At 33.8% G+C, this 13,474-nt stretch overlaps 2 protein-coding genes across 2 annotated transcripts; one reads left to right on the plus strand and one right to left on the minus strand.

The window, feature by feature from the left end:
• The first annotated feature begins 910 nt into the window (after positions 1-910).
• LOC112001740 (SWI/SNF complex subunit SWI3A) lies at positions 911-6,398 on the plus strand. Its single transcript, XM_024033919.2, has 7 exons — positions 911-1,116; positions 2,023-2,591; positions 3,722-4,216; positions 4,976-5,145; positions 5,262-5,311; positions 5,589-5,752; positions 5,880-6,398. Exons 1-7 carry the CDS (start codon positions 1,029-1,031, stop codon positions 6,057-6,059), a joined length of 1,716 nt encoding a protein of 571 aa, XP_023889687.2. The 5' UTR covers positions 911-1,028; the 3' UTR covers positions 6,060-6,398.
• Positions 6,399-6,422: 24 nt separating this feature from the next.
• LOC112001741 (ACT domain-containing protein ACR6) lies at positions 6,423-10,010 on the minus strand. The gene is made up of 8 exons (XM_065773118.1): positions 9,611-10,010; positions 9,372-9,438; positions 8,976-9,021; positions 8,764-8,878; positions 8,584-8,651; positions 7,716-8,291; positions 7,169-7,273; positions 6,423-6,987 (listed from the first exon to the last, which is right to left on the minus strand). The coding sequence occupies exons 2-8, from the start codon at positions 9,416-9,418 to the stop codon at positions 6,646-6,648; spliced, it is 1,299 nt and encodes a 432-aa protein (XP_065629190.1). The 5' UTR covers positions 9,419-9,438; positions 9,611-10,010; the 3' UTR covers positions 6,423-6,645.
• Between the last annotated feature and the right edge of the window lie 3,464 nt (positions 10,011-13,474).

Consider the following 13,474-nt stretch of genomic DNA (forward strand, 5'->3'; position numbering starts at 1 on the left):
AGAATCTTGAAACAAGATGGTGGAGTAGGAATAATGTTTAAAACACACATGCAAGCTAAGAAATTGGATCATCTAAGGTGGCTTTGCTCCTTCGGCTTACACATGCAACAATGGAGAAATTAATGTTCTTTGTGGGACTCTTTTTATCTATCTCTCTCTAATTTTTCTAAACCCCCTTTTCCCTGGAGTCTTTCCCTATTTATATTAGTGTAAATAATGGGCTTGTAATGATGGGGTCTGCTTTGTCAAGTGTTCTACCCCTCTTTTTAGAATCATAGTGGGAATATGTGTCTAGTTCATTGTTTAAACAGGTCACTTTAGCAATTAATGTACAGGCCCCTACTGTCCCCTTCTGACATTGCCACTACAGTTACTCCTCATGATTAATAACATACCTTGAGGAATGTGCTCAGCTAGGGGCATATTCTCAGGTACTGTAATTCCTCAGCCACATTCCTCGAGCAATGTCTTCTCAGCAAGCCAACTCGAGTGTTTTTCTCCTTGGCGAATGCAGTTGGGCTAAATGAAACTCCTTGATATGACTCGCAACTTGACAAGCTGGGCTTGATTAGATCTCTTTCCTCTACTCCACCTTCTCTACCTATAGGGCATTCGAATTGCGACCCAATATCAGTTGGACAATTTTTATTATCCCACAATTACTATTTGAATAGTAAGATTCCATCCTAAAATTAAAAGAAAAAAGAAAAGTAAATTATAAAAAAAATCTAGTTCATTTGAGGAGTCTCATTGCAGTTTTCCTTTGCAACTAGGCCTAGTTGGGCCGAATTGGATCTCAATCCTAGCCCCAAATCACCTGGACAAAAACGACACCATATTTATAGCAAAGTGAAAAATTGGTGGCTTCGAACCTCATTGGTCCGTGACCACAACCTACCTGCCCAAAAAGCCTAGCAAGGCCAAACTCACCAAATAGCAAATACCAAATAGCGAAAAAAAAAAAAAAAATCAGATTTTTATAAACGATTCAAAAGAGTCAGCACGCACGAACTCAGTCCTGGTCCGAGATGGAACTGACTCAACGCGACCCGAGTTCTAAACCGCTCCGACCCGACGAACCAGAGCTCGACCTCTACACCATTCCAAGCCAATCTAGTAAGTCTCTCTCTCTCTCTCTCTCTCTCTAGAAAACCCTAACATTCGCTCTCCATCGAAACCCTAAATCGCTACTTCTCGTTCCTCAGATTTCGATTCCTCGATAATTTTCCTGGTAAAAGTTGATTAATTCTTTAATTTTTTCAGTTACATTGCTCAAATTTTGAGTCTTTAGTATTCGCTTCGTGAAATTTATAATTTTTTTTTACGTGCATGTTTTGATTTGACGGTACAAAATTTTTCACACCGTGAATTTTCCGGGAAAATTTGAGTTCTGTTTCTCTTTTATGGTTTCAGTTACAATGATCGAAAAAATTTGTCATTGAAAAGCTCGGATAGTAGCTTATGAATAATTTTCTACAGTTAATTTTGGCTTCGTGAAATTTAATTCTATAATTGATTGAATTTTATGCGTCTGTTTGCGAATTTTCCTGGAAAAAAAATTTGCTGTGAATTTTCCGGCAAAATGTGTGGGAATAAAGCGACTTTTTTGGTTTTATTTTAGGAGCAAGAAAGAAAAAAGAAAAAAAATTGAAAAATTTAATTGTTTTTGTCAATTTTAGACACTTGAATTGAATTCTCAGGTTGGTTTAATCGCTTTGAAGGAATTAATTTCTGGAAAATTTTATTTTTTCAGCTACAAAGATCGAAAATTTGGCATTGAAAAGTTTGTATAGTAGCTTATGAATAACTCTCTTTAGTTAATTTTAGCTTTGTGATATATTTTTTTTTAATATGAATTTTATGTGTCTGTTTGCGATAATATCCCTGAATATAGTTTCTCATGAATTTTCCGGTGAAATGTGTGGGCATAAAGGGACTTTGTTATATTTTAGCAGCAAAAAATGAAAATTTTGAAAATTTTAAGTACTTTGTTAATTTTAGACATTTGAATTGAATTCTCAGGTTGGTTTTTGTGGGACGAAATCCACGATATTGAGAGAACTGAACTGAGAGATTTCTTTGATGGAAGCTCATTTACAAGGACCCCAAAAGTATACAGGGAATACAGGGACTTTATCATCAATAAGTACAGAGAAGAGCCTACAAGGCGGCTTACTTTCACAGATGTCCGGAAATCACTGGTGGGTGATATTAGTTTGCTACACAAGGTGTTTATGTTCTTGGAGAAGTGGGGGTTGATAAATTTCAGTGCTAATTTGGGTAATAGTAGTAATGTTAGTAGTAGTAGTAATAGTTTGGTTGTGGTGGAGGATGAGGAGGATAAGGCTAGGGTTAAGGTTGAGGGAACTATCCCAAATGCAGTTCGGGTAGGGGCATCACCGAATTCGCCAAAGCCTATTTCAGCAACCCCAATTGTGGGGGATAGTAGTGGGGATGCGGTTGAGAGTGGATTTAAATTGCCACCGTTGGCATCGTATTCGGATGTTTTTGGTGATTTGGTGAAGCAGAAAGGGTTGGTCTGTGGGAATTGTGGTGGCAATTGTGATTCTGGTCACTATAAATATACCAAGGTAATTTCGTGTGCTCTTGTGAGTTTCTGTAGTAGATTACTAGTTTTTTTGCCTTTTCTTGATATATATGTGTGTGTGTGTGTGTGTGAATTTATGATCAAATTGATTGTTGGAGTAAAATGGGGTTTTTGATATTTGCAACTTGCTTACATTACAATTCATTTTATGTTATATATCTTTGTCAGCTGCGCTTTCTAATAGTACCCTGATATTGTATATCTTTTGTGTTTACTTTTGATCTTGGTTATGTTTTCAATTAGAAATTGTTAAGAAATAGGGATTGGCTGTTTCTGCTAATTAAATGTCTAGCATGGTCCAGTTACTGTCATTGTAGTCATGAACACTCTCATTGGTCAGGTCTTTCTGGGAGTTATTTTGTACATTTCTTCATGATTTGTAGACATTTGCATGAGTGTTATTGGGGTCAGATGTAGGTTGTGTATCGTTGTGTATATATAATATTAGACCTAAATATTTGTCTTTGATTGTTTATGCTAATGAAAAGTGCGGGTTGAAGTGATTACGAAACTAACAGCTAGGTATGTGTTTCTTGACATATATTTCTTAGATCATCATGATTCTACATATTTTCCATTAGATGAAGTTGAATTCTTTTATAAGTATGGTTGAGCGTTTGACACGAGTGTCATGACCTCAAATGCTCAAATTTTATAAAGGAAAAAGGTGTCTTACAAATCATAGAGGAACTGTTGTAGCTAGAGAACTTATTAAGATACTATGTCTTAGTCTTAGTTGCCTGAGCAGCACTTCTGTTTGTCTTTGTTACAAAATTACAACTACCTGCTTTGCTTAAGACTTAAGCAGGTTGCATGCTTTGAGGTTCAACAGGACCAAATGATGTGCAGGTTATTTATTGCTTACATTGTATTGATTAAATATGCAAATGGGAAATTGCTTGAGCTTTATTTAAATATTCTACATGTCAAATTATCAATGGCTTACACTATTGGTGGTGAAATCGATTCATCATAACATCCTTTTTTCACCTCTTTTGGCATGATCAGTGTATAATTCCAATATCTATCTCTCTCTCTCTCTCTCTGTGTTTTTTGTGCTAGATTTCTTTATATTAAAATATTAATTCATTGTTCTAATTGCTTCATTAACAGGGCGAATTCATTATTTGCATAAACTGTTTCAAAAATCAAAATTATGGAGAGAACAGGTCTATGGATGAATTCAAACAAATTGAGCATGTTGAAAACAGTAGTAATCAAGGAGCTATGTGGACTGAGGCAGAAACCCTACTTCTTTTAGAATCAGTTATGAAGCATGGGGATGACTGGGAGCTTGTTGCTCAAAATTTGCAAAACAAAAGCAAGCTTGATTGTATAGCGAAACTCATTGAGCTGCCTTTTGGAGAGCTTATGTTGGGTTCTTCCCACAGATATGGTAATTTTGGTGGCCTCAATGGCAACAAGAATGGTGCAAATCAAATTCAGTTATTGTCATCTGAGCTTCATGAAAGTCTCAAAACAGAAGGTCAATCTCATGAACAGATAAATGAAAAAGAGCAGAATGGAGATGCTGTGGACGAAGGTCCTCCTTCAAAGAAACAGCGCGTCACTTCCCTTTCAGATGCAGGTGGTTCACTTATGAAACAGGTAGGAGACCTCCATTTTTTTTTTTTTTTTTTTTTGCAGAACTTAATAGCAAGCATTTTTTTTTTGGGACATATAATTATTATTTTTAATCTGGCTTTTAAATTGATTTATCACAGTAAAAGTTTTATATTTAAATTCCATTTATGTAAAAGTGCTTGAGAAAGACAAAAGATGTGAAATGTGCTTAATGATTTGCAAAAAAAAAAAAAAAAAGAAAAAAAAAGGTGGCATATAATTGATGGTGGGAAGAAAAACAGAAAAAAAGGAGTTCCTTTATGTTAAATATTTCTAAAAATTTTATTACTTTTCTTTCATATACCTAAAATATATTGGCCAATGAACCCTGACTCAAACCGTCAAATGACACTTCCTCATCCCACAGCCATGGGTGGAGTGTGCGGTTGTGGGTTCAAAAGTCAAGATCAACTAAGTGTGCATGTAATTTTCTAATGTAATTTATTACTTTTTTTGCATATATATTTTTTTTGTTACTTCATGCTCCTTGCATGAAGTTGCCTTGTTTAATAAATTTTTTCTTACTTATCAAAAAAAAAAAAAAAAGGTAATAATATATATATATACCTAATAAATTTTGGTTAACTGAACTTTGCTCTTGTAAGTAAATGAAGAGAATCACATATACAATTTTAATTCTTTATTGGAATTGTTTTTTTTGGGGGGTGGGGGGGTTTATTGTCAGACCTTTTATTCTTTTCCCTGTCATTACCCACAACAAGAAGTTAATTGTGTTTCCATTAGGTAGCTCTCATCTCAACCATGGTTGGTCCAGAAATCACTGCTGCTGCAGCTGGGGCTGCTGTTACAGCGCTTTGTGATGAGAACTCATTACCAAGAGAGACTTTTGATGTTGATGAGGATTATATTTCTAATGGGATATGTTCTCCCACTACAAGTTTCGAGCAAGAGAGGTTATTCATTCATTCCTTCTTTCATTAATTATTTACCTTTTTCTGATGCCTTTGGGAGCATTATTTTCCCTTTATATTTGTACTATGGTTTTTAAATATTCTGTTATCTTTTTCAGATTCCTTCAGGATGAAGATTCTAAGCTGACGGAAAGGTCCACTCAATCAGGTATGTGTTGTTAGGTGCAAAGATGCAGATGTTACAGTCTTCTGAAATACATTGATTTTTCTGTGCTTTTCCCCCACTTTAATCCAAAATCATAACATAATGTCAATTCAAAGAATCCTTGTGTTTTGTAATTTTGCTTCATTCCTATGCGCCTGCCTGATATCATCACCCACACTCACTATTGCTAATTATCTGGTCATCCATTTTATATTATTCTGTTGGGTTATTGATTGTTGGATCATGTCTCTCCTAACCATATCATATGAACTTCATGCAGAAACTCAGGATACATCCCTAAAGAGGGATGATATACCCCTAACTGTGCGAATTAGAGCTTCCATTGGAACAGCTCTTGGTGCAGCTGCTGCCCGTTCTAAATTATTAGCTGATCAGGAAGACAGAGAGATTGAAAACTTAGTCGCAATCATAATCGAGACACAGGTGGCTCTTAATCTAGGATTTCTATTTATGGTTCATATGCTTTTCAACTTTTTTCTCTTGTTGAAAACGTGCTGTTTAAGAGGTATGTATGACTGATAATTTATTCTTTGCTTGAATGCACATGTAGATGAAAAAATTGCACCAGAAAATCAAGCATTTTGATGATCTAGAGCTCATAATGGAGAAGGAATATACTGAAATTGAAGATCTAAAAGATTCTCTTTTAGCTGAGCGGATTGAAGTCTTACAAAGGGCAGTTAATGCTGGTATCTGTAGATGGAGGGATCACTTTGCTGTAAAATCTTAAGTCTGGTAGTTTATCTATGTGGAAATTTTTAGTTCACATCACCTAGGAGGAGAAGAAGAAAAGATGAGATCCAAGATGAATCTGAAGGATATCAATATATCCTTTTATGGTTAGTTCTTTTGGTCTAGCTGAAATTGCTTGTACTGCCAATTGTAGTTAGGCATACAATTAGGGCTGTTGAACACTGATCTTGTAACCATTAGACATTAGTTTCATTTAGCCTCTTTAGAAACGCCCATAGCCCAAAATTCATTGCTATTTTTGTATTATTCTTCAACCCTTCTCAATCTGAAGGTGTCGCCTTGATTTTACATTTTAAGTGTTTAGCATTTTCATTACTATGACTTTGTTTTACACAATTCCTTTATCAATACTGTATAATCAAATTTTACCTTATATTTGTACAATTTATTCGTTTCACCCTGTACAAAAAAACGTGCACAGCCCAAATAAATGGTTTACAATCATTCCTAGCATAGATGGTGACTATAAGTCTATAACATGATTGTGTTCTGTCCCTAGTATAGTTCAAAAGGCAGCCTTCAATGTCCCTTCATTGTTCCTTCCAAGAAAGAGCATGAGCAAACTATGGATAGGATCTTATGAGCCCAAAATTTTGAGAGCTAAGACTCCTAAAAAGGTTTGTGAAGAGGAAACTTCTCGCCGTCTCCTGAGGAAGTTTCGGAGACGTGTTCAAGTTCCCTTTAACCTGTAATATGTTTTGTCCTATCTGTTGCTTAATCAAACCAATGATTTTAGGGTCAACATGTTTGCCATACACATCTGTGACAAAGAAAGTGTCTTTTGCTTTCCCACCCCTTGTTGAGATCTCTGCTTGCTTAATGCACAAACCATTTTCACGAAATATCCTGGTAATATCTGAAAGGAGTCCAAGTCTGTCATCAGTGCACAGTTCTAATTCCAGTTCCTGCACCAGAGCTCAATTCTTAGAAAATGACAAGAACAAAGATGCTTCTCTAAGTGCTAAATTATTTCATGCATTGGATGTATCTGTCTTCCCTCTCACAGTTGTGAGACCCGCACATTGTGAGAGGGAAGATACATACATGCGACGCATGAATTTCCATTTTTTGAAGTTGTTTATCTACCTCAGAGGCTCGCCTCTCGATGGCTGCTTCAAGGCATTCTATAACGCGCTGTCGCTCAGCTTCTGAACTTACAGGAAGCCCATCCATATGTCTAATGTAGTATTCCTGCAAGGAGACGACTATAATTACAAAGGTCTGATTGGATGAAATTAAAAAAAATGTGCAGAACTGGACTTTAAATTCATAACTTGTAGACTCCACATTGTGAGACAAATGAATATAAATTGTGCATCCGGCATATGCTCATCTCTCTAATAAAGTGTAGACTCCGTAATGTGAGAGAGATGATATGTGAGATAATTATTGGTGGAAGAGATACTATTGATTTTGAGTAGTTGTTGGAATTATGGGTTACCAAATGTGTTTTGATCCTATGGATCGAGGGCAACGCATAGAAATGCAATCAAATGATTTTGTCTGCTGATGGACTTAAAAAAAGAAGAAGATAGAGTTCCCTTGAGGGGATGGGAAAGTTGGCAATCAAACGAATTAGAATGTTTTAGAAACTAGTTGTGCCATTTTAACTATTAGTGAGTTTTGATCTTACCTGGTAAGCTTCCATTCTTTCTGTGATGACTGTCCCATGGAATACCACATATTGCATATCTGCTAGAGAGCACAGAGTGTCAAATAAAAGTTTTGGCCGGTCTTTGGATCTTACAGTGACGACGGTATAGTCTCTATCATTGCAATCTAATACACAAACATGGTTTCTTGAACTATGCTTGACACCTTCAAGCCTTTCAAAATCCCTATCAGCAAACATCATCTGATGTAATCTTCTTTGCGTGTGCATTATCCCAGAGGAGGATATTGTCAATCTTGGTGTCTTAAAATTGCTATTTACTTTGAGGACATTGCATAGCAGTTCATTCATCATGGAGAGTTGTTTTGGATTTTCAATTGCTCCTCCAGTTTCCTGGTCTGTGACATAAATAACAGCTGCAGCTCTAGAATTGTGTGTCCAGATTTCACTGTTTACCACATTGCATCTTAGGTTTGTGAGCACTGCAAAAACTTCTGACAACAACCCCGGCCTGTCAGTGCTGGTTAGTTCAATTGATGTGTGCTCCTTGCAGGGCATTACCCCATTTAGCCCTCTCAATGTATCAGTCTCAAGAGTCTGCAAAATCGATCAACAAATTTGAGGATGAAATAGAAGAATATAGAAGTTCCAAAAAAAAAAAAAGATAGTGCAATTATGCAACCAGGTGGAAATAAGCGGTAACTGATTCTGGGAAACCGAAATTGAGTTTAAATGGAAGCAAGGTGATCGTGTTCATACCAATATGGAAGCAAAGCAAGCATTCACATGAAAATAAGGTTAATCTTGAACTACAAGGACTATAAATTTTGAAATATACCAACCAAATGAAAAGAAGGAAATTGATGAATAGTTTTCTGTGATCACTCACCTTTTGTATATAATTTAGGAACCCTTCATCTCTAATTTTGTTCCCATCACAGTCAGTCACATTAAACACTGGAAATTGAGAATCAGAGTGAGAAATGAGAGAGAGAGAGAATGAATGCTTTCTAACCATTTGAAATTGTAACAATAGCTTCCAGCAGAAAAAAAAAAAATGCAAGCGTACCATCCATGAACCATCCTCCATCAGAGGAGATGTATGCTTTTGTTATGATGAGGTTCAAGTCTGTAAGTACTTGGACAACTTCAAGGAGTAATCCATGCCTATTAGCACTAACAACCTAAGCCAAAAACAAAAAACCCCAAACACATAATTACAAAATTATCTACATAACAGTTCAGTTTGCCAATTAGACAATGGAGACCAGCAGGATTTACCTCTATAATGGTGGCATGTTCACAAGATTCATTGTCAATCACAACTCTGCAAACACAAAAGTAATGTCAATTGTCCTATAAATCTTTAAAGCTAAAAATTTTGAAAGCAAGAGAAGTCCAAAATTCAAATCCAAGCTGCAGGCAGGGCTATGTAGCAAAGTTTGATTTACTAACTTATCCAATACCATACATAACATGCAAAATGAATAAAAAAGTTCAGAGTTAGCCTATAAGAAGTTCTAATAATTCCCACAAAGCCAAAATAAGATTCTCTTCAAACTGTTAAATTCATGCCCAAAATCTAGGACAGCAAAACCTTTTTTTGGTCTAAAAAAAACACCCAGAAACCGATTTTACATAAAGATCATATAAGCAAGAAAGATAGAGTTCCATTACCTTGTGGGATTCATTCTGCTAATAAACTTCGCATACACATCATCCATTGTTAACAATCCCAAATCTCCTGAAAAGCCAGACTCAAACTAGGAAAAAAAAACCACAACTAAAAGAGACAGAGAGCGTGTGAAAAACCAAAAAACAAGAAGAAAGGAAGCAGTGTGAACTCAGTGAAGTGCATGGCCGTTTGAAGTTTAAATATAGCAGCTGGAATGAGTTAATAAATGGCGGCTTATTACCCGACAGCTAATGTATAAAGCAACTGTTTTGTAACGTATAGAGCTGGAGCAACTGGGTTTAGTCAGATTGACAGTTAAAAAAGTGTTTCAAGGAAACAGTTAAAGCTGCCAAACTGGATTCTTAATTCCTATATATATATATATATATACATAGCTGTGTCTGTACACTGTTTAGGAATTTGAATTCACGTGGCTGGCATTACATGATCATTTTCAAGTTCATTAGAATTTGAAGGGTTAAAATTATATAATAATGAAGCAGAAATTGTATTTATTTATGTACAAAGCTTCAATATTTTTTTGTTAAGTTAAACTTTTGGCAAATAATCAGTTAAGTTTTTCCCTAATTGGATTATATAACAATTAGATTGTGATAATTTTAAGGCATAGATAAGGCCAGAGGATATTGTAGTTTACATTTGAGATAAAGACAAGGAAGTGTACAGTGATACATATGTTAGCTTCACAATGCAGATATGAGACTCTTCAACTTACTGTTTTTTTCCTACTAGATAAAACTGTGACAACAACTAGAGTGATCTAAAACAACAAACGTGGCAAGTCCAAGGATACTGGATCTTAGCTTTTGTTTTGTCAAACTTCCGTGTCATTGTAGGTTTCAGTTAGTGAAACTAACAATGTTTTCTTGTCACATATCCCATCTGAATATAAAAAAAAAAAAACAAATATCTTGATCTGATAATATCTTTATCTTTTAGGCATGATACACTTTTTAGGCAGATTTTTATTTTTTGAGAAATTTTGATAGAGCTTCAAGTTTCAACTTATAGCGTCTATTCTTGATGAGTGTATTCTTTATCATCAAACTAAAATATTAATCTGTTTTTGGTGTAGGTTGGAATTTAATCCGAGATCTCTTATTTAACCTTCAGAAACTTTACCAGATTAAAAGAGTTGTCCCAAATCCAATAACTTTGTATTTGGGGAGTTGTTTGGATGCTAATTAATAAACCAAGCTTCTATTCGCTATGCAACAATAACTTTGGAGTACACTTCATCAAATTAACTTTCTAGAAGAGGTGACTTTTTTCCCTTTGGAAAAAAAAAAAAATTGTTATAGCTATAGGTTGGTTCTAAAAGTGTGACGTATTTAAATCTGAGCCTCAAGATTTCTCAATTTTAGCTCACCTAAATGCCTAATTAAGAGGCACACAGCTACTCTTCAAAAAAAAGAAAGAGGCACACAGCTATTTTGAGCTGTAGCATTCATTTGGCATAGTTTATTAGGTTCTGTTTTAGTTCGAGCAGTACAAGAGCTACGCCACAATAATTAATTGAGAGAGGAAAATAATGATGTGGTCATTAATTTCTTCAAGCTAGCTATTTATTATACCATTGTGAACAACGTGTATCCTTTTTTTTTTTTCAATTGCAAAAGGTCCATCACAGTCGTATCCAGCTAGGGTTTAAATTTAATTCTGGATAAAATTTCTTTATTTACACTTAATTGAAGAAAGTTGTATCATCATTTAAAATATGCTAGTATAATACCTCCTCTTTCAAGTTAATTTAATAACCGAATTAAGTTATTTGTTGTTAGTTATGCTGCAGTTAGTATACTTATTTATTTATTTATTTATTTTTTTTATCATTAAACTATGGCACCATTTGTTTTTCGATGTAATTGAGATTTGAACATTAGATCTCTTATTTGACGACAATAAACTATCCTAGTTGAACTAACTGGAATCTACAAAATACATTGATATAAGTTCTAACTTACATAATTACGTTAAGACATCATTTGGTTTTTTGTATAAGTGAGATTCGAACTCTTGATCTCTTATTCAGAAATAAGAGACTGTCCTAATTGACCTAATTAGAATCCATCAAATACATTGATGTAATTTCTAGCTTATAAATTGCTATATCAACTTTTAAACAAGATTAGAAAGTAATTCCAAATTTTATTATATTATATATGTCATTTACGTAATACCAACCATATTCGTTATCATTTTATTGTAGATTAACTTTTTTTTTTTGTTGTTATCTAACAATAGCCAAGATGAATCATCATATTTGATCAAGGTCACATCAAGCTGTAACGAAATTTCTGAGATACTTCTAGCTGAAGAGATTGTTATTCAATCCTTCACCTCAAAAGACAATAAAAAAGGAAAAAGCAAGCTTTGGTTAAAGCAAACAAATTTGGGTACTGTTTTCTACTTTAAAAGGAAGGAAAGTCCGTAAAATACTTAAGAAAGGACTTAAGGGAAGGTCATTTGGTGGGCCACAAGAGTGCTTAAGGACAATTGAGGATGCACAATTGCACGTCTTGTTGCCTCTAATAAGAATCTACCAGGTGTTCTTGGATTCCCTTTTATGCATGTTCGATTTGACAATAATTTTGTCATAACCCAACTAGATTCTAGGTAAGGATACAATGTAAGTTTCACATTCTTTTATTTTCATGATTGTTTACGTAGTAAATTGTGATTGAAACATGCAATTTTAACAGTTAAAGATAGTGAAGAAATTATTTATATCACTTTTATTAATACTAATCACAACAATATTCATAATAAATATCTTGAAAATTTTGGTATCTCTTTTAAATATAGAAAATTAGGTTGAAATAGCTTCTGTACTTGTCAATTGTCATGGGTTGCAATTTTTTCTTGCCTTGTTTAGTTCTACTAAGAACTACTGTTTTGTGTTCCACAACGAGATCTTATTAGTCATAAGCAACCCGTGAACTGAATCAACCTTTTTGGAGAACAGAATAACATGGTGGGGACAAGTTGCAATATATTGAAGTACCATGTATTCTCGTTCATGCTTCTTTATCCATTTCCCATAAAAGCCCAAGATCAGTTTTTAGTAGTCAAACTTAACCCGTGAATATGTTGAGAAAAAATATTTGGGAGACAAACAAGTAGTCTTTTAACTGCACATTTTAAGTGTAGATATATACCTAAAAGGAGTTTCCATCTTTCTATTTTTACAAATATTTTTTTTTTGCTTTTTATTGATATTATTTTTTTTAAGTGGTTCATATTCTTCTAATTATTGTTATTGTGCATTATATTTTCCTAATTTCTTTTTGTACAACTAAAATTTTTAAGTTTTAAATTTCTTAGTATCTTAAGAAGATTTATCATGATAATAAAAAATTAATCTATATATATATATATATAAGCAGAGAGCTCAAGTTGGAGAGCATGAAGTTGTGTCATGTGGCACATTCCTTGAAGTTTTCTTTATTTAGTTTTCTACTTCAACAAAGTTTGCATTTATATTAGAGTATTAGTTTATTAAATTAGCCAATAAAGTAAATGCATATATTAATTATCTATTGTTGTGCATTAATTATTTGTATTAAATGAATTCATATGATTATTTTTATAAACTCTATATAGAAAATAATTTTTAGGTGGAATAATGATAATAAATTTAGAATATAACTTTCTTACTCATGTTTAGTTACTTTGACAACAATTGTCACAAAAGCCATAAAAAAATTAATATTTGTGAATTCACTAAGATTAATCTTAATCCTTTAAATTTCCTAACTCTTTTTGTGTGTGTGTGTGTGTGTGTGTGGAACTAACACTGTAGTATGTATTTTAAGTAATGAAATTTTAATATAATTTTTCTAAGATTTATATGAGAAATAATTGATTTTTTTTTTTATTTATGTGAGAAACAATTGATTTGACAAAATGACATTTTTACTCAAATTTAGTTGTTTTTGTAACAATTGAAACCATGTCCAATAAAAAGAGGAAGATATTTTTAGTAACACGCAATCAAGAATGTAAAAAAATAATAATTGAAGGATATATGCCTTTGTAGTAAGCATGAAACATGCCTATCTATATTAGCTACTATATCATGCAA

Source organism: Quercus suber, unplaced genomic scaffold (genome assembly GCF_002906115.3).
Source record: "Quercus suber isolate HL8 unplaced genomic scaffold, Cork oak 2.0 scaffold_69, whole genome shotgun sequence".
NCBI classification, from domain to species: Eukaryota; Viridiplantae; Streptophyta; class Magnoliopsida; order Fagales; family Fagaceae; genus Quercus; species Quercus suber.